The sequence below is a fragment of the Chelonoidis abingdonii genome, chromosome 5 (genome assembly GCF_003597395.2).
Source record: "Chelonoidis abingdonii isolate Lonesome George chromosome 5, CheloAbing_2.0, whole genome shotgun sequence".
In the NCBI taxonomy this organism is placed as follows: Eukaryota; Metazoa; Chordata; order Testudines; family Testudinidae; genus Chelonoidis; species Chelonoidis abingdonii.
Window position 1 is genome coordinate 65,663,276 of NC_133773.1, and position 23,452 is coordinate 65,686,727.

The window sequence follows — 23,452 nt, forward strand, 5'->3', positions numbered from 1 at the left end:
TGATCAACAACCATTGCTGGAAAAATATCTAATTTGTGACAAGGACACAAGAAGAAGAACAGTTAATCCTTATCTGCACATTTTATTTATGAAGTGTTCATAACAAGTGCTCCTTCAAATTATTAGAAGTCCGGTGGCACCTTAAAGACTAACAGATTTACTGGGGCATAAATACCCCACTTTTTCAGATGCATCTTTTTTTCACTCCATGCATCTGAAGAAATGGGTTTTTTTTAACCCAGGAAATCTTATGCCCAAATAAATCTGTTAGTCTTTAAGGTTCCACCGGACTCCTCATTGTTTTTGTGATTACAGATTTAACACAGCCACCCCTCTGATACTTGGCTTCAAGTAATTGCTTTTCAGAGTTTGCTATTCAAGCTGGGTGATTGGCCACTAAGTTATGTGGTTTCTGTTTCCTGACGAATGGAGGAAGAGTGCCTGAAGAGAGTACTGGGACACTGACTCATCTACACGGCAGTAAAAGGTGCAATTGTAGCTCAAGTAGGCATAGCTCTAGCTGGCAGGGCTAAAAAAGAAGTGAAGACCCAACAGCATAGATGGTGGTACGGATTAGCTACACAACTATGTATCTGGGGTCCTGGACAGGCTTGCACAACCTTACCTATGTCTTCACTGTTATCATTAGCCATGCTAGCTAGGATTAATACTAGCATGGGAATACTTCACCCGAGCTGCAATCACACTTTCAACTGCAGTGTAGACGTACTCTAAGAGAAAAGTCAATGCCCCAGAGATCTCTTCAGGCACTCTTCCAGTTTGTAATCTTTAGGTTTTTCACCAGGGACAGAAACATATAACCTGGCTAGTGTGGCTAAAGATAGCCATGAAAACATGGCAACACAGACTCTGGTGCAGGTTGCACAAGCCTCTCCAGAACCCCAGGCAAATATTCACCGTGCTAGCCCATGTTGCAGTCCATGCTGCTGTGTCTTCGCTTCTGTTTTTAGCCATGCTAGCTAGATTAACGCTAGTAGGGGTGTGCCTACATGAGCTACAATCACACCTTCCATTGCAGTGCAGACATACCATGAGGTAGAATGGGAAGGCACTTTTGGGAGAGGCACACTGTAAGAGCGACCTGTGGAGTATTTCCTGTCCTCTTGTACAAGAAAGAGCACTATATTTGTCTATATATGTCAAGCTCATTGGCCCTTACAATATCCTCTGGCAAGGAGTTTCACAGACTGACTGCGTTGGGTGAAGAAATACTTCCTTTTGTTTGTTTTAAACCTTGATGCTTATTAATTTCATTTGGTGACCTAATCCTTGTGTTATGATAAGTAAATAACGCTTCCTTATTTACTTTTTCTACACCAGTTATCATTTTATAGACCTCTATCTTATCCTCCCTTACTCATCTCTTTTCAAGTTGAAAAGTCCCAGTCTTAAATCTCTCCTCAATATGGCAGCCGTTCCATACCCTAATCATTTTTGTTTCTCTTTTTCTGAACACTTTTCCCCATTCCAATATATCTTTTTTAGATGGGGCAACCACATCTGCATGCAGTATTCAAGATGTGGGTGTACCATGGATTAATAAAGAGGCAATATGATATTTTATGTTGTCATCTATCCCTTTCCCAACATTCTGATTGCTTTTTGACTGCTGCTGCACATTGAGTGGATGCTTTCAGAGAACTATCCATGACTCTAAGATTTCTTTCTTGAGTAGTAACAGTTATTTAGACCCCATCATTTTATATGTTTAATTGGGATTATGTTTCCAATATGCATTACTGTGCATTTATCAACACTGAATATGCTATTTTGTGCCCAGTCACCCAGTGTTCAGAGAGCCTTCTGTAGCTCTTCGCAGTCTGCCTGGATTTAACTGTCTTGAGCGTTTTGTATCATCTGTAAATGTTGCCACCTCACTGTCTACCCCTCTTTTCCCGATCAGTTATGAATACACTGAATAGAACTGGTCCCAGTACAGACCCCTGGGGGACATCACTATTTACCTCTCTCCATTCTGAAAACCATGTTGACTCTTCCCAAAAATTGTTAATCTTGTGTCTGACGTATTTATTCTTTACTATAATTTCAATCAGTTTGTCTTGTACCGAAGTCAGGAATAACAGGCCTGTAATTGCTGGGATTCACCTCTGAAACCTTTTTTTAAAAATTGGTGTACATCAGCTGTCCTCCATTTGGTACAGAAGCTGATTTAAATGATAGGTTACAGACTACAGTTAGTAGTCGCGCAATTTCACGTTTGAGTTCCTTCAGAACTCTTGCGTGAATTCCATCTGGTCCTGGTGACTTATTACTATGTAGTTTATCACATTTGTTCCAAAACCTCCCTAATGACACCTCAATCTGTGACAGTTTCCCCCCCCCAGCCCGTTTGTCACCTAAAAGAATGACTCAGGTTTGAGAATCTCCTTCACATCCTCAGCCATGAAGACCATGTAAAGAATTTCATTTCATTTCTCCTCAATGGCTTATTGTCCTTGAGTGTTCTTATTAGCATCTTGATCATCCAGTGGCCAGTGATTGATTAGCAGCTTCCTGCATCTGATTACTTAAAAAAAATTCCTATTACTTTTTGATTTTTTCATTTTGGCTGTTTTTCAAATTCTTTTTTGGCCTTCCTAATTATATTTTACATTTCATTTGCCAGGGTTATTGCTCCATTCAATTTTCCTCACTAGGATTTAACTTCCACTTTTTAAAGGATGCCTTTTTGCTTCTCAGTGCTTCTTTTACTTTGTTGTTTAGCCATGTAGCACAATTTTTTGTTCTCTTAGTGTGTTTTTTATTTGGGGTATGCATTTAAGTTGAGCCTCTATTATGATGTCTTTAAAAGTTTCCATGCAGCTTGCAGGGATTTCACTTTGACACTTTAGCTTTTAAATTCTATTAACTAACCTCCTCATTTTGTGTAGTTCCCCTTTCTGAAATTAAATTGCTGCAGATGTTGGGCTGCTATAGTGTTTTTCCCACCAAGGATGTTAAATTTAATTATATTATGGTCACTATTACAAACAGTTCCAGCTATATTCACCTCTTGACTAGATCCTGTGCGCACTTAGGACTAGAAATCAAGATTACCTCTCCTCTTATGGTTCCAGAACTGACTGCTCCAAGAGCAGTCATGGGTTACCTAGGGAGGGTTGTGTTGGAATCTCTTTCCTTAGAAGTTTTTAAGGTCAGGCTTAACAAAGCCCTGGCTGGGATGATTTAGTTGGGAATTGGTCCTGCTTTGAGCAGGGGGTTAGACTAGATGACCTCCTGAGGTCCCTTCCAACCCTGATATTCTATGATTTTACATGGACCTTTCCATGTAAAAGGGGTAAACCTTTTGTGACTCTAACCCACACCTCAACCTTATTGGCAAAGGACTGCCCCCTCCTTGCATAAAAATTGTCAGTGGAAATGAATTTTTTCATTTACATAAAAAAATAAAAAGTTCAGTTTATTAAATATTTTTTTAAAAATCAGTGAAAACCCAAAAATGTTTTTAATTGTGGTGAAAATTTCCATCTAGTTAAGAAAACAAATATCTGTCAACAAAGCCTTTTAGTATAAAATTTCCTACCAGCTTGTCACACCTCAATTACATAGTGTCAGAAAAAAGCAGATATCAAGCAAACATTGCTAAAAATATGGTACATGTCTTACTGCACATCCTAAAGTTGTATTGCTACCTCTGGGAAACATTCATTTAAAGCAACAGCAAAAGGTTTAAGTAGTAGAGTAGACAGTCAGCTATTAAAAAATATTAAAGAAATTCTTTTCCCAAAGGAAGTGATGAAGTTAAAATGAATATAGGCCAAGAACATTTTGGTTTAAAAATAATTTTAATAGTTTAAGATAATGACATTCTGTTTGAACAATCAGTACATTGTTGGGAAGACAAAGTTTATTAAATACAAGGACTATGCCAAGCCTTGAGAGGCGCCTCTTCTGAATGCAAAGGTTAGTATCCTGGCACATCTTTAATACAGTGAACATAGTGTTTTATTCATTTGAGGAATTCGAAGTCTTAATAGTTCAATCATAGAGACTTTGCAGATGGGAAGTTACTGGTGTTCTATATTTAACTTTTAAGCAAGTTTGTTGCTTAGGTTTTTGTTTAACGATGTCCAGTATTTTTATAACTTATTACTAATAAGAATCAATTGTATAATATGGCATCGCTTACACTGTGGGTGCCTATATTTGGAGTTGCACTCTATAAAAAAAATACACAGTGCTTATTTCAATGCATAAAGCTATATACATATGATAACTTCAGATAAATGCACTTATTGGGCCCGATTCTGACCCCACTTATCTTATTGTAAATCAGGAATAACTTCACTGAAGTCTATAGAGCTAAACTACTGTAAAATGAGTGAATTCAGAATCAGGTTTATTTTGTTGATTATGTCCAACCAACACATATCACATGTATTTTTTTAAATGTTCCACAATGCATCTATTAAAATAAATCCAACCTGTACTTTTATTTGTTTCATGTCACATGTTCAATTTGAAAAGAGCAGTTAAAGAACTTCATTACCTGTAAATGATGATGTAACTGTGTAATTAAGCAGTCAAACATATACAAGATGTGAATTATAGCTTCAGTAATTCACAGCTAGTGTCTTGTCTGGAACAAATCTAAAACCTAAGCAGGACCTATGCTGCCTGTCCTGAATTACTGTATCTCAGTTTAAACAGCAGACCAGAGCTATTCACTATCCAAATCACCAGCTGCTCTCAACTGCATAAACCTGACACTAGAGCTGTGTGAACTATTCACACCAAAAAAAACTTTAACCCTTTTTTTCTGTTCCCATGTTGTCTGAACAGATCATGCTGTCCAGGTTTATTGGTCAAAATTGTTCAGTTAATTGTTTTTTTTTGACACTTCTGTGAACTGCCCACAAACTCTTCATTTTGAGTATTGCTTTGTGTATTGGATGTTTTTAATTGGAAGGCTAAGCTATTATGATTAGACATATAAGTAACTGTGACAGGGTTTTATCTGAGCCTTTACTGGAACCTGACCCTGCCTCAGTTTCCCCTCCCAGCAGACTCTCTTGCTGCTCCCTGGTGATTCTCCAGCTCCTGGCATTTCTGTCCTCTGCTCTTCGATGCACAGATTCTCATGCTTCCGACTCTTCATCGGGCATCAGCTACGACAACATGAATTTGTTTTGCAATGTGAATGATTTGTGAATAATTTGTTGCACTATTTGCTGAGGTCTTGTTGTTAATCTTAGGAACTGGGAGATACCTTTTTCAGCACTGTAATGAATAATGGCCTCTCACCTCAAAAATTCCCCAGTCAATCACTGACAAGCCTGTCATCAGCAAAGTATTGCAGGCTGCTGCAAGGTCACAACATTCCCTTGAATCCTTTGTATGTTCAACAACTATTGCCACTTGTACTTACAGTGTTGAAAAAGTTGTTATGGTTTTTCCAGTACCACCACCCTGCTTCTCTCTTTACTCATCTAATAGTTCGTATTTTTCAGAAAAGCCCCTTTATGCAACTAGCAGCTGGCTTTTCTCAAGCCTCTGCACTTTCAGAAGGGCTTCCACTTTCAAAAGCCAGACTGCTAGTCGCTCCAGTTTGGAAGAAAGAACAGGATCTGCTGGCTTTCAGCCTAATACCAATAGTATTTGAGATTCATTTTGAATTCATTCATTCATGTTCAATGAGGTTGAGTTTTATTTGTTAAAAATAGAAGAATTAAAAACTTTTTCCTTACTACTTTTTTGTTTCTTTATATGAATATAATAATGTGCTTGAAGCTGATGTGCTATTGAATACCAAGCAGTGAATCATACTGTTTTGATTAATTTCATTTTTCAGGACTCTTGGCATTTAGTCAGCATGTGCTGTTTTTATAGTCTATATTTGAATTCATATTCATTTGCTTTAGAGAAATGACAAAAAGCCATGTGAATTTACCACTCCTCTAGAGCATTAGAAAAAGAAGATGGAAGTAGCAAAACCAAACAGGAAACATCTCCATAGCCTTACTTTGACACTAGGCTGTAAGCAGAATAAAGCCCAAGTAATGTCTTGCAAAAGTAGTGAAAGAGTTGCATCTTTTTAGTTCAACAGTTAAACATATTCTTTTAGCTCTCTCAGGTACACCCTTCGCATGGCCTGCCCATATGCATTCCCTCATTTCATTTTGTCCTCTTTAAATGGGAGTAATACAAATAGGAGTTTGGGAAGGTGTGGCAAGAACAGTCTTGCACCCCAGGGATTTTGCATCCATTGCAACAAAAGCAAAAGCTAGGGCATCTTTGCTGCAGGAAGCAAACCAAGCAACTAGTTATCTCTGAATAAGAAAAGCACAAGCTGCCTCTCTTCTGTCCCTGGGCTAGATTTGCCCCATCATCCAGAGTTCAGCAGGAAAAAGGTTAGCTATCTCCCTCTATCCAGCTAGAGCAGTGGTTCTCAACCTGTGGCCCGATCAGCACACAGCTGCGGCCCATGTGACATCCTCAGGGCCATAAAGGTTGTATTGGATGCAGCCCACATAACACACTGTGGGCCACATATACAGCCCACAATGATAAACAGGTTGAGAACCACTGAGCTAGAAGAAGCACAAATGCAGGAAGACTGGGAACCAAGCCAGAAGACCCAGAAGTCCTGGCAGTCAAGGAACTATGATGTGATTGGAATAACACAGACTGGGTGGGATAACTCACATGACTGGAATACTGTCATAGATGGATATAAACTGTTCAGGAAGGACAGGCAAGGCAGAAAAGGTGGAGGAGTTGCAATGTATGTAAGAGAATAGTATGGCTGCTCAGGGCTCTGGTATGAAAATGCAGAAAAACCAAGAGTCTCTGGATTAAGTTTAGAAGTGTGAGCAACAAGAGGGATGTAATGGTGGGAGTCTGCTATAGACCACCAGACCAGGGGGATGAGGTAGACGAGGCTTTCTTCCAGGAACTAGCAGAAGTTACTAGATCACAGATCCTGGTTCTCACGGGAGACTTTAATCACCCTCATATCTGCTGGGAGAGCAATACACAGGTGCACAGACAATCCAGGAAGTTTTTGGAAAGTGTAGGGGAAATTTTCTGGTGCAAGTGCTGGAGAAACCAACTAGGGGCAGAGTTCTTCTTGACCTGCTACTCATAAACAGGGAAGAATTAGTAGGGGAAGCAGAAGTGGATGGGAACCTGGGAGGCAGTGACCATGAGATGGTCAAGTTTAGGATCCTGACACAAGGAAGAAAGGAGAGCAGCAGAATACAGACTGTGGACTTCAGAAAAGCAGACTTTGACTCCCTCAGGGAACTGATGGGCAGGATCCCCTGGGAAAATAGGAGAGCTGGCTGTATTTCAAAGAATCCTTATTGAGGTTGCAAGAACAAACCATCCCAATGTGTAGAAAGAATGGCAAATATGGCAGGCAACCAGCTTGGCTTACCAGTGAAATCCTTGCTGATCTAAAACACAAAAAAGAAGCTTACAAGAAGTGGAAGTTTGGACAGATGACCAGGGAGGAGCATTAAAAATATTGCTCAGGTATACAGGAGTGAAATCAGGAAGGCCAAATCACACTTGGAGTTACAGCTAGCAAGAGATGTTAAGAGTAACCAGAAGAGTCCTGCATTGCGGACGGAAGATTCCCATGCACTGCTACAGACTAGAGACTGAGTGGCTAGGCATCAGTTCTACAGAAAAGGACCTAGGGGTTACAGTGGACAAGAAGCTAGATATGAGTCAACAGTGTGCCCTTGTTGCCAAGAAGGCTAACGGCATTTTGGGCTGTATAAGTAGGGGCATTGCCAGCACATCGAGGGACGTGATCATTCCTCTCTATTCGACACTGGTGAGGCCCCATCTGGAGTACTGTGTCCAGTTTTGGGCCCCATACTACAAGAAGGATGTGGAAAAATTGGAAAGAGTCCAGAGGAGGGCAACAAAAATGATTAGGGGGCTGGGGCACATGACTTATGAGGAGCGGCTGAGGGAACTGGGATTATTTAGTCTGCAGAAGAGAAGAATGAGGGAGGATTTGATAGCTGCTTTCAACTACCTAAAAGGGGGTTCCAAAGAGGATGGATCTAGGCTGTTCTCAGTGGTAGCAGATGACAGAAGCAGGAGTAATGGTCTCAAGTTGCAGTGGGGGAGGTTTAAGTTGGATATTAGAAAAAATTCTTTCACTAGGAGAGTGGTGAAGCACTGGAATGGGTTGCCGAGGGAGGTGATGGAATCTCCTTCCTTAGTGGTTTTTAAGGTCAGGCTTGACAAAGCCCTGGCTGGGATGATTTAGCTGGGGATTGGTCTTGCTTTGAGCAGTGGGTCGGACTAGATGACCTCCTGAGTTCTCTTCCAACCCTGATATTCTACTATTCTAATTGCCTGTCCTGAGCACAATGATGTCAAAGGAGCAGGGGTAGGACAGCTGTTTAAAATTCATTTTTCCATAACGAACAATTACCGAGGCATATTATGTAGATTTTGGAACTGAACCTTGTAGTGTGTGTCAGGGAGGAAGAATCTGAAGGAAAAGGGATGAAGCTAAGAAGAGAACCAGCTAAGGTTCCCTATTTGTCTCTGGTATTTGGCTGAGGCAATCCAGGCATCATAACTCCACTTTGGCTAAGGGAGACCCTGTTTTAATCATGTTTGCATAGGCAGCAAAAGACAGAGTAAGAGGCAAGAGAACAAAGATGTAGGCAAGAGTATAGTTGTGCAGGGCCAGGAATATTTAGTTGAGTATATTAGTCCTTTCTTATGTGAGATGGCATGTGCATTGCAGGCAAGATGTTTGTTTATGTCTGGGATGTCCTATGTATAAATAACAATTTATCTATTTCTCATTTACTTGATGCCAGATGTATAGAAAATACAGCTCCAAAATCCACTGTGGACATTGTGAAGAAATAGTTTTATCCATGCAGGGTGATCACAGCTAAACTTCATGTGACTGGCTGAGCTAATACTTAAGAGGGCAATCTATATAGCATTTACACAATGTTATTGCTCTATACCATTTTATTAACAAAATATGTGGATGAAAAGTGCTAGAGAAAACCAAGCCTTGCTCTGGTATATATTTACCTTCCTCATCAAGTTCAGACATCTTTTTCTCACAGCTAAGGCCTTGAATAACTTTTCCTTCTCTACATTTTTTTCACTCCTTTCTGCTTATGTATCTAGGTTCTTATGTGTCCCTCATTACTATAGTCCCTTAGGTTTTTTTCTTCCTTCTTCTCTTTTAACTTTCTGTCTACCTGATTAGTGAGTGCACATGCAGGCTTTAAAGACACATCTGTTTATATCCACAACATTTGTGGATAAATTTGAAGACACCTTTGAAAATGTGGCCATTTCTGCCAAATATATGTGACATATACAGTTGTGGCCCAATTTTACACATTATGCATCTCAGCTATTTGAAAATATTAATCAAAGCCATATTGATGATCAGATTGTTAAAGTTAATTTACATGGTTCCCTGATGGTACTTCTTTTGCATTATAGGGTGTCCTGGGATTTAACAGTTCAATTTTGGGCCATAGGACTAAGAAGCAAAGGTGAGCTGTTCTATCCTGGATGGGCTGTGAATGAGAAACAACCTATAAAACAAGAGAGGTACCTTCGAAGCTTGATATAAATATGGGATTGCAAAAATAACTAACTAATTCACAATAAAAATGACAAAAATTAAATGTTTCCCTCTCTCTTGTTTTAACATCAATATGGAACAGTCCTTTGATACCTATAATGAAGTGAACTAGAGCAGTTAATTTAATAGGATCATGCACCCTCTTGTGCAGAATTGCAAGATTAGGTAAATTAAGACAGGGTTTGGGTTTTCAACCCAAAGATTTGGGCTTTCAACCAAATGAAAATGTTCATGGAAAGTGTTTGATAGCTCACCAGTTGCTCAGGCTCCAGATCCTGCAATTTACTCCATCCAGACAAACTCCAGTTGGCTAGCTTTCACATCTTTTTGCTGGCTGTGGCTTCAGACACTCAGGTTCTGCACATATAGAACCTGACAGGTTGCTTGTGTGCTGAATTCTGCACCGATACTGGAGGTTGGTGTGGGCAAGTTGGAGCAGTCTGGAGTACAGCATTCTGAATCTGAGCCCAGAACATCAGAGAAGGTTAATGAACAGTGCATTTATCCTCTGAATAAAACACTAATGGGGACAACAAGAAACCAAATATAAAATTATCTGAACATATCTAAGCTTTAATAAGACCTATGCTCTTAGGTATCTAAGTTGTTTTTGAAAATGGGGCTTGGGCTCCTAAATCACATAGGTGCTATTGAAAAATTTACCCCTGATCTAGGATAAGACTGGGAACAGGAATTAAATGCTACAAAGAAATAAATGCATGATATCCAGTAAAAGATGAATACAAAATTTGCTTCTTTTGTTTATGTAACTAGTCTGGCAAAATGATCACATGTTTCAGAAGCAGCAGTACTATCTGAGCAAGCAATGCAACAGAGCTAGTGAAGATTATGCAGAGTATTTCAAATGCTGCAAGGCACCAGTGTTGCATAATTAAACAATATTCTTCATTGGATTAAATATCCTTGTCATTAAATAAGAGAATTGGGTGGTTTGTTTTGAAAGTATAAATTGAAAATTAAATGCACTGACAGCAACTGTAATGTGCACTCTCAAAAAAGAGGTTGATTATAACAAGGTGGTTGAAGCTTCTTTCTGGTAAAGGAGGAAAAACTAGGAAATGGAACAGAAGAACTTGCATGAAAATTCTACAAACGGCCAGACTTAGGGGAACATTTAGGCTTTGGTTTCTGCTTTGTTGCAGTTTGATTTACCCATAAAGCCAAATCCAAGGAAATGAATAGGTTTAGATTACATCAAAGAATATGTATACTCTGGTTGTAGGAAGGTGGGAACTTTCCAGCTTCCACCATCCTTTTTGACAATTTGACTTTTAAAATATATTATTCATATGTATTAAATTTGATCAAAAGCAATATATAATAGTGTAGACATCTATATTAAAGACCATATGAAAATTATAGTCTTATTGCTGTAGTTACGATTGATGTGACAATTTCATTATAAGTTTACAGGAACTAAGAATTTTCAGAAAAACATTCTGAGCTGAAATTTATGCTCCTTGCTTGTGCTAAATGTTCACTTTAAAAAAAAAAGCTTTTTTTTTAAAAAAAGCTAATTTTGCTATGGGCTCAATCCACAACTAGGACAAATGCATTTGACATTTAATGAAATTCATTTTCAAAATAACAGTTGTAGGTGATTAAAAAAATTTAGTAAAGCTAATGTTAAAAAAAAATGTAATACATAGGTTGAGAAAAGAGTGTCTCTACATCTGGGTATAGTGCTTAGAATATCCACAAATACAAAGCTTGTTTTTAAAAGTCATATTATACATAGGGTACATAATCAGCAATTACCCAAATTAGGTGATTAAATTTAAGAATACAGTTTATAGATTACAATCCGAATACTCGGGTACGTCTCTCATGAAGAGTTGTACAGAGAGTTGGTTGTGGAAAGCAAAATATATCAATCTTCTAAAATTTCTCTGTGTACAATCTAGTAGGTTATTCTCCAGAAATCTTTCTTTTTTCGAACACCAGTTTGAGAATGAATTGCTATTTCATGCCTGATAATTTGTACAGCTGCATGATGGTAATCAAGCATTAGGCTAAGACTTTAGAATCCAAAGCTTGAGCTTCTGAAGAGGTGGCTATAAAATGTCACCCTCTGATGCTGTGAGTAAGAGATGAAAGGAGAAAGGAAATGCTAGGAAATAAATGCATGTTACCATAGTAATAACTGAATCCTGGAGCCTTCTTGAAGAAAGTGCCTAGTTTTCTGGAATCTTTTATCATTTCACCCTGCAAAAAGTATGGGTCATTGAGATGAATAATCTCTATAGTAAATTAGGAGTAACAGGATAATATCCCACAAAGGAAACTGTCATAAACAGACAACTAAGGGTTAATGCCTCTTTTACCTCTAAAGGGTCAAGAAGCTCACATAACCTAGCTGACACCTGACCAGCAGGACCAATAAGAAGATCAGTTACTTTCAAAGAGGGAAAAAGTCTTGTATCTGTTCTGTGTGTGCTTTTGCTTGAGTCAGAGATCCAGAAAACAACCATGTAACCATTGTTTAAATTAGTGAGTATTTAGATAAGAATGTGATAGATTTCTTTATTTTTCTCTTTCTCATTTCTTTTGCAAACACAGAGGGAGAATCAAATTTGTTTTTTTTGGTAACTTTTTAAGGTTTTGCACAGAGAGAAATCCTCTGTGTTTTGAGTCTGTTGTCTATGAGATCATCTTGCTTTCTAATCCTTTCACCTTTTTCTTTAATTAAAAGTCTTCTTTTAAGAACCTGATTGATTTTTCCTTGTTTTAAGATCCAAAATCCTTGGATCTGGGCTCACCAGGAAGTGGGGGGGGGATTTTCTTGAGTCTACCCAGGAAAAAGGGTATAGAGACTTGGGGGAGGGAAATTAGTCAAATCGTACCAGGAAAGGGGGGATAAGGACTGAGGAAAGTTGGGGAAAGGCAGAGTTCCCAAATGGCTCTCCCTCAAACGTCTTTTTAAAAACATTTGGTGATGGCAGCGACTGTTTTGCCTAAGCTGGTAAAAATAAGCTTAGGGGTTATTCATGCAGGTCCCCACATCTGTACTCTAAAGTTCAGAGTGGAGGGGACACCTTGAGAGAAACCATCCAGCAATGTTAAAGATGACCTGCAAAGACAAAAATAAATATGGGGCCATTGTCCTTTTTATTTTATTTTTTTTCCTTATGATTTATAAAGGAGGCCTGGTGTGGGGTTGTTTTGTTTTTCACATTAGAAATTCAGGTTTTATCTGCCCTGAAAGACACTATGGTAACTGAAAAATTAATGCAAAAATTACATTAAAAAAGCCACAGGAGTTTGACAGTTAAGTAACTGAGTGAGGAGGGGATTTCTAGTCAATTATTCAAAATTCTCTGGATCAGATCCTCAGCTGGTTTAATCTGAAGTATGTCCATGGAAGATGGCAAGTGATGCTGCATTGATTTATACCTGCTGAGGAGCTGGGCCATTGGTTTTGTTTTGTTCTGTTCATGCTTACTGTTAATAGCTAGCTAACATTATGGGTGAAGGTTTGCTAAAGATTCAAGCAGCCCTGCCCCTTCAGTTAAGGTTTTGGAATCAGTAAAGGTACATAGAAGCCCTCACAGTTTTTCCATCAAACTTAGGGAAACCAAGCTTGACGTTGCTGATAGTAAGCAAGTAGAATTTAAATAAACATAATAAGCAAGTAGAATTTATTTAAAAAGAAAACACTTAATTATGCCTCACAGAGAAACAAAAACAGACAAGCCCATTAAAAAATATTCCTTGCTGGTCACACAGTCTAATTAATACATAAATTGGCCTCTGCAATTGGGGAGAAGGGAGAAATTGGAGAAAAATCAGGGTTAGGCAACAGTCCTGCAAACAATCAGGCACATAATTGACTTTAGGTAAATGAGTGGTGCTAGTTGCTTCATGCATTTACAAGCATTTGCAGGACTGAGGCCTTAGTAATAGGGATATTTAGTCTGGCTTAAGGCCCATGTGATTGACATTTTGTATTCCTTTTTTCTGCCAAGAGGTATTGCTCAATATTACCAATAATTTGGGCAGGGAGTTTGAGTATATTGCTAAATATTACCCAAGCATGCCAAAAATATCTGAAACCAGACTGTAGTTAGTTGCAGATGAAAAGGTTTCTGTTTACACTGGAAAATGTAATCAGTGTGGTTTTTTCAATGGATAGCATGTCCTGGTGCATTGGAAAACAAGATTTATTCAGGTAATGCTAAACTGAAGACTTTCAAGGCACGTGTGCAGTAATACTGCCAACTATTTGAGTTGAACTATACAGACCTGGGAAACCTCTTGAGGCAGTGGAGCTTAAAGTTACTTCTGGTTTAAAATATTTACGAACCTATCTCAGTGTAGACAGTTTTAAATTAACAATAATAAAATATTTTGCCCTTTAGTATTTTCTATCTGAGAATCTCTGTGCTTTACAAACATTAATAAAGTTAGCCCTGCCTCACCAGGAGCCATAGCAAATACTATTGTCCACGTTGTTTTACAGATAGGGAAACAGATTCTGCTAAATGACTAGATATGATCAAAAATTTCTGTCAACATGCATTTTCAATGGGAAATGGCTATTTGCTTAAATGATTTTTTTTTTGTGAAAAAAAAATTGTTTTTGTTGTTGTTTTTTTCTATCAACTGAAAAGTGGAACCTGAAAACATTTCTTGCCAATATTTTGCACAACTTATTAGAGATTTAAACCTCAAACACTTACATTTCAGTTGCCAAACCCTGAATAAAATTCTAAGGAAAACTTTGAAAATTATAGCTAGCTCCATAAGTTTCCAGCTAGCTCCATAAGTTACTTTACTCAGGATCACACAGGAAATCTATGGCTTAGCAAGGAATAATTTCCTGGTGCTGTACCCTAACCACCAAATCAACGTGCCCCTCTGCTTACAAATATTATTGTCTAATTATCTATCTAATAATAGAATCTCACCCTGATTTTTAACAGATGAAAACAGATTTAAAATTTTTATTAAAGCTAAAGTTAAAATAATTTATATTATACATAGTTTGGGGAAAGAGTGTCTGTACATCTGGGTATAGTGCTTATATTATCCACAAATACAGAGCTTGTTTTTAAAATTCATATGATACATAGAGTACACAATCAGCAAAAACCCAAATCTTGGTGAATAGATTTAACAATACAGTTTAGATATTAGAATCTGAATATTCCGCTACATCACCCATGAAAAGTTGTAAGGAGATTTGGTTGTAGAAAGCAAAATATATCAATGGGTGGAGATTGTCCCTTAGTAATTGAGAATTAGGTTGGTTGTCCATTTAGAAAATACAATTCATGAGGAAAGTATTTGTTACTTTCCTGACTGTGCTTCTCATCCCTCCTGGTATTGCTGATGTCCGGTGTTGTGTTCTATGTAGATATCCCTCTACCACCTGATGGCATTCCTCCAGAGCTCATTTCTCTCCCAGACTAATCAAAGTTCCAGATGAAACATGAGACATATTAGTCTTCTACCTGCTGCTTTCCACCAGGCACTTCCACTTCTGCTCTAGGGATCTACCCTTGCTTTGCTCCCAACCTTTCTGGACCTCCCAGAGCAAGCAGCACCATTCTGTCACTCTCCCTTTGGCTGAGCTTGCCCAACCTTTTTATAATAACCCTATGACCTCTTCCCCGATGGACCCAATAACAGACCAGACCCTCCGATCCCTATTCAGTCAGGACTAGCTGGGAAGGTGATTGACCTGTTGCGGGTGAGACTGAGCCTAACTCCTCTTAAAGAGCCAGCTAGCCTCTAACAGTGCCTATCTGCATCTTTAGGTGCCTCAATACCTTTGAAAATCTGGCTCTGTGTGCTACGTTGAAATCAATGGGAGCTTGACTTCAATGGGCACAGGATCAACCCTTATAATAGAGGACTCTGCCAGTTTGAAGCACCACGCTATATGTTTGAAATATATATGTAAAGTTAAGAGAAGGATCTTTTGCACCTTATTTTCCCTGGGAGACTCTCTCTTGTCTTTTTAGCTACCACTGAAGTTTCCCTTGTATGTGGTCCTTATGGAACAAAACACCAGAGCACACTCTCACTTTCTATTAAGTAAAACTCCTTCTACCACAAGTACTTAGCTAACTAATGAAAAGTGAATCTATTTAGTGCTATTATTTATATACAGGACGCAATATTGTTTCTTAACATTATGTAGAATTTCTATGTTCCTCAGTTTTCTGGGTGAGTTTTCCTAGTGATGTTATTGGTTTGCCTGGAACACTTGCATAAGTTTGTCTTTTCCTGATTTTACTTTTGCTATCTGTGGATAACATGGGGAAGATCTGTATTGTTTTTTATTAATATTATTTGTACTGCAGTTTATCTGCTTGGAGTTAACTCACAAGAGTCTGTTAGGAAGAGCAATCAGCCACTAAAATAATGGTCAGAGATAAGACATCTTTGGATTAACAGCTTGACGAGAGGTAAAGAATTAATGATTGGGCCATTAATTGGGAAGGTGCTGCATCCAGGCAACACAGCTGATTTGCCAGGGCTGGGGGCCTATGATCCAAAGGGAACGAAACAGTTTACGCCTTTCAAATACTATATTTATTTATATCACCTCTTATTTATCATTTAGCCAAGCCATGTCATTGTCCTGTTCTTTTGATATTTTTGCTCTCTTATCATTTGTTTATAATAATCACTTTTTACCTGGTATAAATTCGATAAAACACATGTCTGATGTACATCTTTAATTTATTTCTACTGGATCAGAAGTTCCAGCACAATTTAATGCTTTCCATATCTACACAGCTCATTTGGTATATTGCTACAACAAATTAATGTCCAGCACAACAGAAGAACATCCTTTTAGTAAGGGCTCTAGGACACTTTGCTTGTACTCTTTCTAGTGTTTTCAGTATGCCCTAGGGTGTGGGGGGAAGAAATTACTCTGTAATTTTAGTTACCTTGTGACTCATGAATATTTCCTCGTCTGTTAACATTGGTGGTATCGTATTATAATTACACACAAGGCAAACTAATATGTATAGTAATTTGGAGGTTCACATTCAAATGCAACTGAGCAATTCAGCTAAGGAGAAAACATATGTGTAAAGAAAGCATATTCTTTGTTTTGTTTTTTATTAGTTATCCATTGTACTTCAGAAAATCAGGATTCTGGACATGAAGTCATATGCCCTCTGGGATATTTCCCTTGTGGCAATATAACAAAGTGTTTGCCTCAACTTCTTCACTGTAATGGTGTGGATGATTGTGGGAACCAGGCTGATGAAGACAACTGCGGTAAGCTAATAAAGACTTTTTTTTAATTCATTTCTAGTACATATACCCCGAGGGCCACTTTTCAGTGAAACATAAATACTGTTCAGGCTAAATAAATAGTCAAAGTTAATGGAACTGTAGAAAAATTAAATATATTGTAGATGAGAACAGCATAGATATTTGCTTATGAAAATACAGCCAACTCATCACTCATCTGCTAGGAAGAGAAGCAAATCATTGTTTGTCAGTCTTGATGTATTTTCCAGTTTTATCTTCTGATTTGAACTTTTGATACAAAAAGCAAAGATAATTATGGAATAGCTATGATAACACCACAAGATTTATAATAAAGATCAAGTACCTTAAATTTAGCTTAGCGCTACACTATAGTCTTATAGTATAAACATCCAGAGGAAAGAATACACACACACACACATACACTTTCTCTCTCTCTCTCACTACATACACAGTATATAGCATAAAATTACATTGCAAGCAAGAAAGCCATGCTGACAGAGTGTACATGAACAGGACTACAGAACTGAAGGATTCATAAGATCCATTCTTCTTTTCTCATATACATTTACTCAGAATTTGTAGGTCAACGTATATAATTGTAGAGTAAAATCTGGAAGGTTCTTTGGTAATGCATGTAGAAACTGTGGGACAGCCTGCCTTATTCACATCCTAAAGTTATTAAGGCAAGCTTACCAGGAGCATACAGTGTCCGCCCGGATGTAGTGTGATCAGGATCCAGAGTGCAAAATCATTGCAGTAATTCATGTAAAATTGTCTCTCTTCCCGCTGCCCTTCTGTATAATCTTCACTTTCTTCCTCAGGAGGACCCTGTGGAGGCTACTGTTGTCCTGGGGTTATAGAATATGGAACAGTCTGCAGGTGCTTAGGAGGCCTCAGGTGGCTGGAGATCACTTAGTTCATTGTAAGACACTCAACTGAGTGATCAGCCGGGTTGCTTTGACCCTATCTGATTTTCTTGGGTGCATATTGCTATCCTTAACAGTCAGAAATGATGCTTCTAGGCAAGGTCATTTGGCCCCATCACTGTCTGCCTAAATTTCACTCAATCAGAATCCACTCTGCGATGCATGAATGTCACCTTTCTGCATCTCCCACTGCTGTGCAAGCGAAGTCACAGGGTCTAATACTGATCTGGATCATACTGACATAAATCAGGATGAACTCTTGTAAAGTCAATAGAGTTATATCATGGTAAAACTGAGGTAAGTCAGATGATAATGTGGGCCACAGATTCCCCTTTGAGGGTAGTTGGCAGTGCTGTGAAGCTGCTGCTGAGTAAGGCTACCCTCATGGGGATTCTGCTTGTGCTCCTTAAGCATAGAGCCTAGTCATGCCATGGAGCTCTGGCTGGGTCACATGGTCACTAAGTAGCTTGGGCAGAAATTAAAGGGCAAAAAAATCTATTAAATCATTTCTCCTCCCCAGTGATGGTATAGAATGGTTCCTTCATATATTTTGAATGCTTTGGGAGAGGTTCAGTGTTTCTTGCCTTAAATATTATTTCATGCTGCCTGGCCTCATTGCAGTATGAGATGATAATATATGCTGTACCTAGGTGTTAATGATTATCATTAGTGATAAGTGAATAATGTTGATTAAAAAATAAAGTGAGAAAGCAATTGGTTCAGATTTTTGACCTGAAACTCAAATTAGACTCCTTGCTGAAGCTTAAGATTCAGATGATATTTTTTTTTTTTTTGGCCTTCAGTTTGCCTTCTTCATGCTACTCTGAAACTCTCACTCTATCATGGAAAAAGTTGTCCCTGTGATATTTCCTGGTGCGACTTGGACAGGCAAAGTCCTGAAAGACTCACAAAAATACCATCCCAGTTTTACAGACCCAAAAATTTCAGATAATTTTGGTAACCTTTCAGTCAACATTAACCAAACAAAACCACTGAACCTTTTTAGATGCACCCATCGCTTAGTTATCAGTAGGACTGACTTGTATAGTGAAGTACTCTGACAACGGTTTGACTCATTGGCGAGGTAACATTTTTTTGCCTAGTTACTGTCACTTTGCAGACTGTTATTTTGAAAAAAAAGTGAGTTGGAATATGCAAATAGAGGATTTTGTAAAAAAAAGAAGCCTAAGCCTGAGAGGAAGATGGACTTAGAGAAGCTGTGGGGAGAAGGCCTAAAAGAGAGGCTACAGTAAGGAGTTTGACGGAGCAGACCTTGACTCTCTAGTCCAGTGGTTCGCAAACTATTGTACTGGTGACCCCTTTCACATAGCAAGCCTCTGAGTATGACCTCCTTATAAATTAAAAACGTTTGTTTATATATTTAACACCATTATAAATGCTGGAGGAAAAGCAGGGTTTGGGGTGGAGGCTGACAGCTTGCAACCCCCCATGTAATAATCTCACAACCCCCTGAGGGATCCCGACCCCCAGTTTGAGAACCCTGCTCTAGTCCTTAAACTGGAACCCAATGTAAAGCATGGGCCTAGTGTTCTTAACAGCCACTGGTGAGGTGGTATGAGGCCAGAGAAGGGGACAAGGATGACAGGGAGCCCTGAGAGAAGAGTGAGAGCATCATGGGGCCCAGAGTCAGGGCTGAAAACCTTTGTGAGGACACTGGACTGTTTGTTGAACTTTCTGTTATCCTTTAGGGTGTGGAACCAAAATATGGCATAGACAGAGGGTTGAGTCACAATGAGAGAGACTTCCACAGGGCTGGAGTGACCATTAGCAGCAGGTGCTAGAGAGGAAGGAGCCTGCTACACCATGCTCAGCCACAAGGAGGTGCTCTAGTGATGACACCATTCTTCTACAGGTGTTTTAGTAGACTTGTGTGAGAGAATCTTGCATAAGATGTGTTTGTACTGTGCCTGGTCTCAAGACAGTCTGTGATGGGGCGTTCACCCCACACCAGCCCTGAAAGGGTTAAGGAAGCTGAGAAAATGCCAATTAGTGTGATAGACCCCATATGAGGGAATTAGGCTGGAGGAACAGCTCCTAATTGGAGGATGAAGCTCACTTGAGCAGGTGTAGGCTGAGCTAGTATAAAGCCAGGAAGCTGACAATGGAAAGGGCTGCCGAGAAGTTTGTAGCCACTCTCTGTGTATTAGAGAGAGAAGGGGGGAACCCATGGTGAGTAGGAGCCTGGCCTTGAGGTAAGGGCCTACCCTGAAAACAGAAGGGTAGAGAAGAGAACCTGTGAGGAGGTGAGTAGGAAGCAGCCTAGGAAGTGAGCAGCACTGAACAGACCTTGGTCACATGTTGTAGAGTCCCTGGGCTAGAACTCGGATACTGGGTGGGCCCAGGTTCCCTCACTAGCCACTGACAGAGTAGCATTTCCTGAACATTGGGTCTAGTGAGACTCTATAGCCCGGAAGGGGAAAACACATAGTGACCTGGCTGGAGGGCCAAGTCATGAAGAGGAAGTGGGATACAAGGAGGAAACACAAGGTAGAGGGTGCAACGGGGAGGCCTCCGGATTCGTACTGAGAAAGCAGGTAATCAGCTAGTTATCTTAGCTTGTACACAAACACAAGAACCCTGGGAAACAAGCAGGAAGAATTGGAAGTCCTGGCACAGTCAAGGAACTATGATGTGATTGGAATAACAGAGACTTGGTGGGGTAACTCACATGACTGGAACACCGTCATGGATGGGTATAAACTGTTCAGGAAGGACAGATGGGGGAGAAAAGCTGGAGAAATTGCACTGTATGTAAGAGAGCAGTATGTTTGCTTGGTGGTCCACTATGAAACTGGAGAAAAGCCTGTTGAGAGTCTTTGGGTTAAGTTTAGAGGTGAGAGCAACAAGGGTGATGTCGTGGTGGGCATCTGCTGTAGACCACCAAACCAGGAGCATAAGGTAGATGAGGCTTTCTTCAGACAACTAACAGAAGTTTCCAAATTACAAGGCTTGATTCTCATGGGGACTTCAATCACCCTGACATCTGCTGGTAGAGCAATACAGCAGTGCACAGACAATACAGGAAGTTTTTGGAGAGTGTTGGGGACAACTTCCTGGTGTAAGTACTGGAGGAAACAACTAGGGGCCATTCTCCTTTTGACCTGCTGTATGCAAACAGGGAAGAATTGGTAGGAGCAGTAGAAGTGGGTGGCAACCGTGACCATGAAATAGTTGAGTTCAGGATCCTGACAAAAGGAAGAAAGGAGAGCAGCAGAATACGGACTGTGGACTTCAGAAAAGCGGACTTTGACTCCCTCACAGAACTGATGGGCAGGATCCCCTGGGAGGCTAATATGAAGGGGAGAGGAGTCCAGGGAAGCTGGCTGTGTTTTAAAGAAGCCTTTCTGAGGGCACAGGAACAAACTATCCCGATATGCAGAAAGAATAGCCAATATGGCAGGAGACCAGCTTGGCTTAACAGAGAAATCTTCGGTGAGCTTAAACACAAAAAGGAAGCTTACAAGAAGTGGAAATGAACAGATGACTAGGGAGGAGTATAAAGATATTGCTCGAGCATGCAGAGCTGTAATCAGGAAGGCTAAGGCACAACTGGAGTTGTAGCTAGCAAGGGGATGTGAAGGGTAACAAGAAGAATTTTCTACAGGTATATTAGCAACAAGAAGAAGGTCGGGGAAAGTGTGGAATCCTTACCGAATGGGGGAGGCAGCCTAGTGACAGATGACGTGGAAAAAACTGAAGTACTCAATGCTTTTTTTGCCTTGGTCTTCACAGACAAGGTCAGCTCCCAGACTGCGGCACTGGGCAGCACAATATGAAGAAGTGAGCAGCCCTCATTGGTGAAAGAACAGGTTACAAACTATTTAGAAAAGCTGGACATGCACAAGTCCATGGGGCCAGATGCAATGCATCTGAGGGTGCTGAGGGAGTTGGCTGATGTAACTGCAGAGCCATTGGCCATTATGTTTGAAAACTCATGGCGATCGGGGGAGGTCACAGAAATTGGAAAAAGGTAAATATAGTGCCCATCTTTTAAAAAGGGAAGAAGGAGGATCCAGGAAACTACAGACTGGTCAACCTCACCTCAGTCCCTGGAAAAATCATGGAGCAGGTCCTCAAGGAATCCATTTTGAACCACTTGAAGGAGAGGAAGGTGATCAGGAACAGTCTGATTGCCTTCTATGATGAGATAACTGGCTCTGTGGATAAGAGGAAAGCGGTGGACGTGACATTATATCTTGACTTTAGCAAAGCTTTTGATGTGGTCTACCACAGTATTCTTGCCAGCACGTTAAAGTAGTATGGATTGGGTGAACGGACTATAAGGTGGATAGAAAGCTGGCTAGATCATCATGCTCAATGGGTAGTGATCAACGGCTCGATGTCTAGTTGGCACCCGGTGTCAAGTAGAGTGACCCAGGGTTCGGTCCTAGGATCAATTTTATTCAGCATCTTCATTAATGATCTCAATGATGGGATGGATTGCACCCTCAGCAAGGTCGCAAATCACTAAACTGTGGGGAGAGGTAGATATGCTGGAGGGTAGCAATAGGGTCCAGAGTGACCTAGACAAATTGGAGGATTGGGCCAAAAGAAATCTGATGAGGTTCAACAAGGACAATTGTAGAGTCCTGCACTTAGGACGGAAGAATCCCATGCACTGCTACAGGCTGGGGACTGACTGGTTAAGCGGCAGTTCTGCAGAAAAGGACTTGGGGATTACAGTGGACGAGAAGCTGGATATGAGTCAACAGTGTGCCCTTGTTGCCAAGAAGGCTAACAGCATATAGTAGGAGCATTGCCAGCAGATCAAGGAAGTGATTATTCTCTTGTATTCGGCACTGGTGAGGCCACATCTGGAGTACTGCATCCAGTTTTGGGCCCCCCACTACAGAAGGGATGTGGACAAATTGGAGAGAGTCCAGCAGAGGGCAATGGAAATGATTAGGGGCTGAGGCACATGACTTATGAGGAGAGACTTGGGAACTGGGCTTATTTAGTCTGCAGAAGAGAATAGTGAGGGGGGATTTGATAGCAGCCTTCAACTACCTGAAGTGGGGTTCCAAAGAGGATGTATCTAGGCTGTTCTTAGTAGTGGCAGATGACAGAACAAGGAGAAATGGTCTCAAGTTGCAGTGTAAGAGGTCTAGGTTGGATATTAGGAAAAACTATTTCACTAGGAGGCTGGTGAAGCACTGGAATGGGTTACCTAGGGAGGTGGTGGAATCTCCATCCTTAGAGGTTTTTAAGGCCCAGAATGACAAAGGCCTGGCTGGGATGATTTAGTTGGGGTTGGTCCTGCTTTGAGCAGGGGGTTGGACTAGATGACCTTCTGGGATCTCGTCCAACCCTAATCTTCTATGATTCCTGGAGTGAAAGAGGGGCTACAGAGTGAGAGAAAACAATGGGTGGAGAAACCACAGGGGGAGGCATTGGCCCTTCAAGGGAACTAATCCCCAGAGCAGCCAAGATGAAGTGCCTCCTGCAGTGAATGAGAACCCCATAACACAGTGCTATTAGTTTCTTACATACAGGAGGATGAAATTCACTCAAAATTTAAACAAATAAATAAAAAGTCATTTCCAAAAGGCTAAAAATAGAAATAGTTTGAACATGACATGCCCTGTACTTTCCATCACATGGACTACAGACTTAAAAATTA

The 23,452-nt window shown here is 40.0% G+C and overlaps 2 protein-coding genes across 2 annotated transcripts in view; one reads left to right on the top strand and one right to left on the bottom strand.

Annotated features, from left to right (window-relative positions):
* The window catches only part of RXFP1 (relaxin family peptide receptor 1), an 84,766-nt gene that overhangs the window by 9,521 nt on the left and 51,793 nt on the right, over positions 1-23,452 (top strand). Inside the window, exon 2 of the mRNA XM_032803453.2 lies at positions 16,733-16,888. Coding sequence (XP_032659344.1) covers positions 16,733-16,888 — 156 coding nt within the window. The remainder of the gene's footprint in view (positions 1-16,732; positions 16,889-23,452) is intronic.
* Positions 15,011-23,452, bottom strand: part of PPID (peptidylprolyl isomerase D) — a 114,720-nt gene continuing 106,278 nt past the window's right edge. Inside the window, exon 11 of the transcript XR_012655968.1 lies at positions 15,011-15,020. The gene's annotated coding sequence lies outside the window, so the exon portion shown is untranslated. The remainder of the gene's footprint in view (positions 15,021-23,452) is intronic.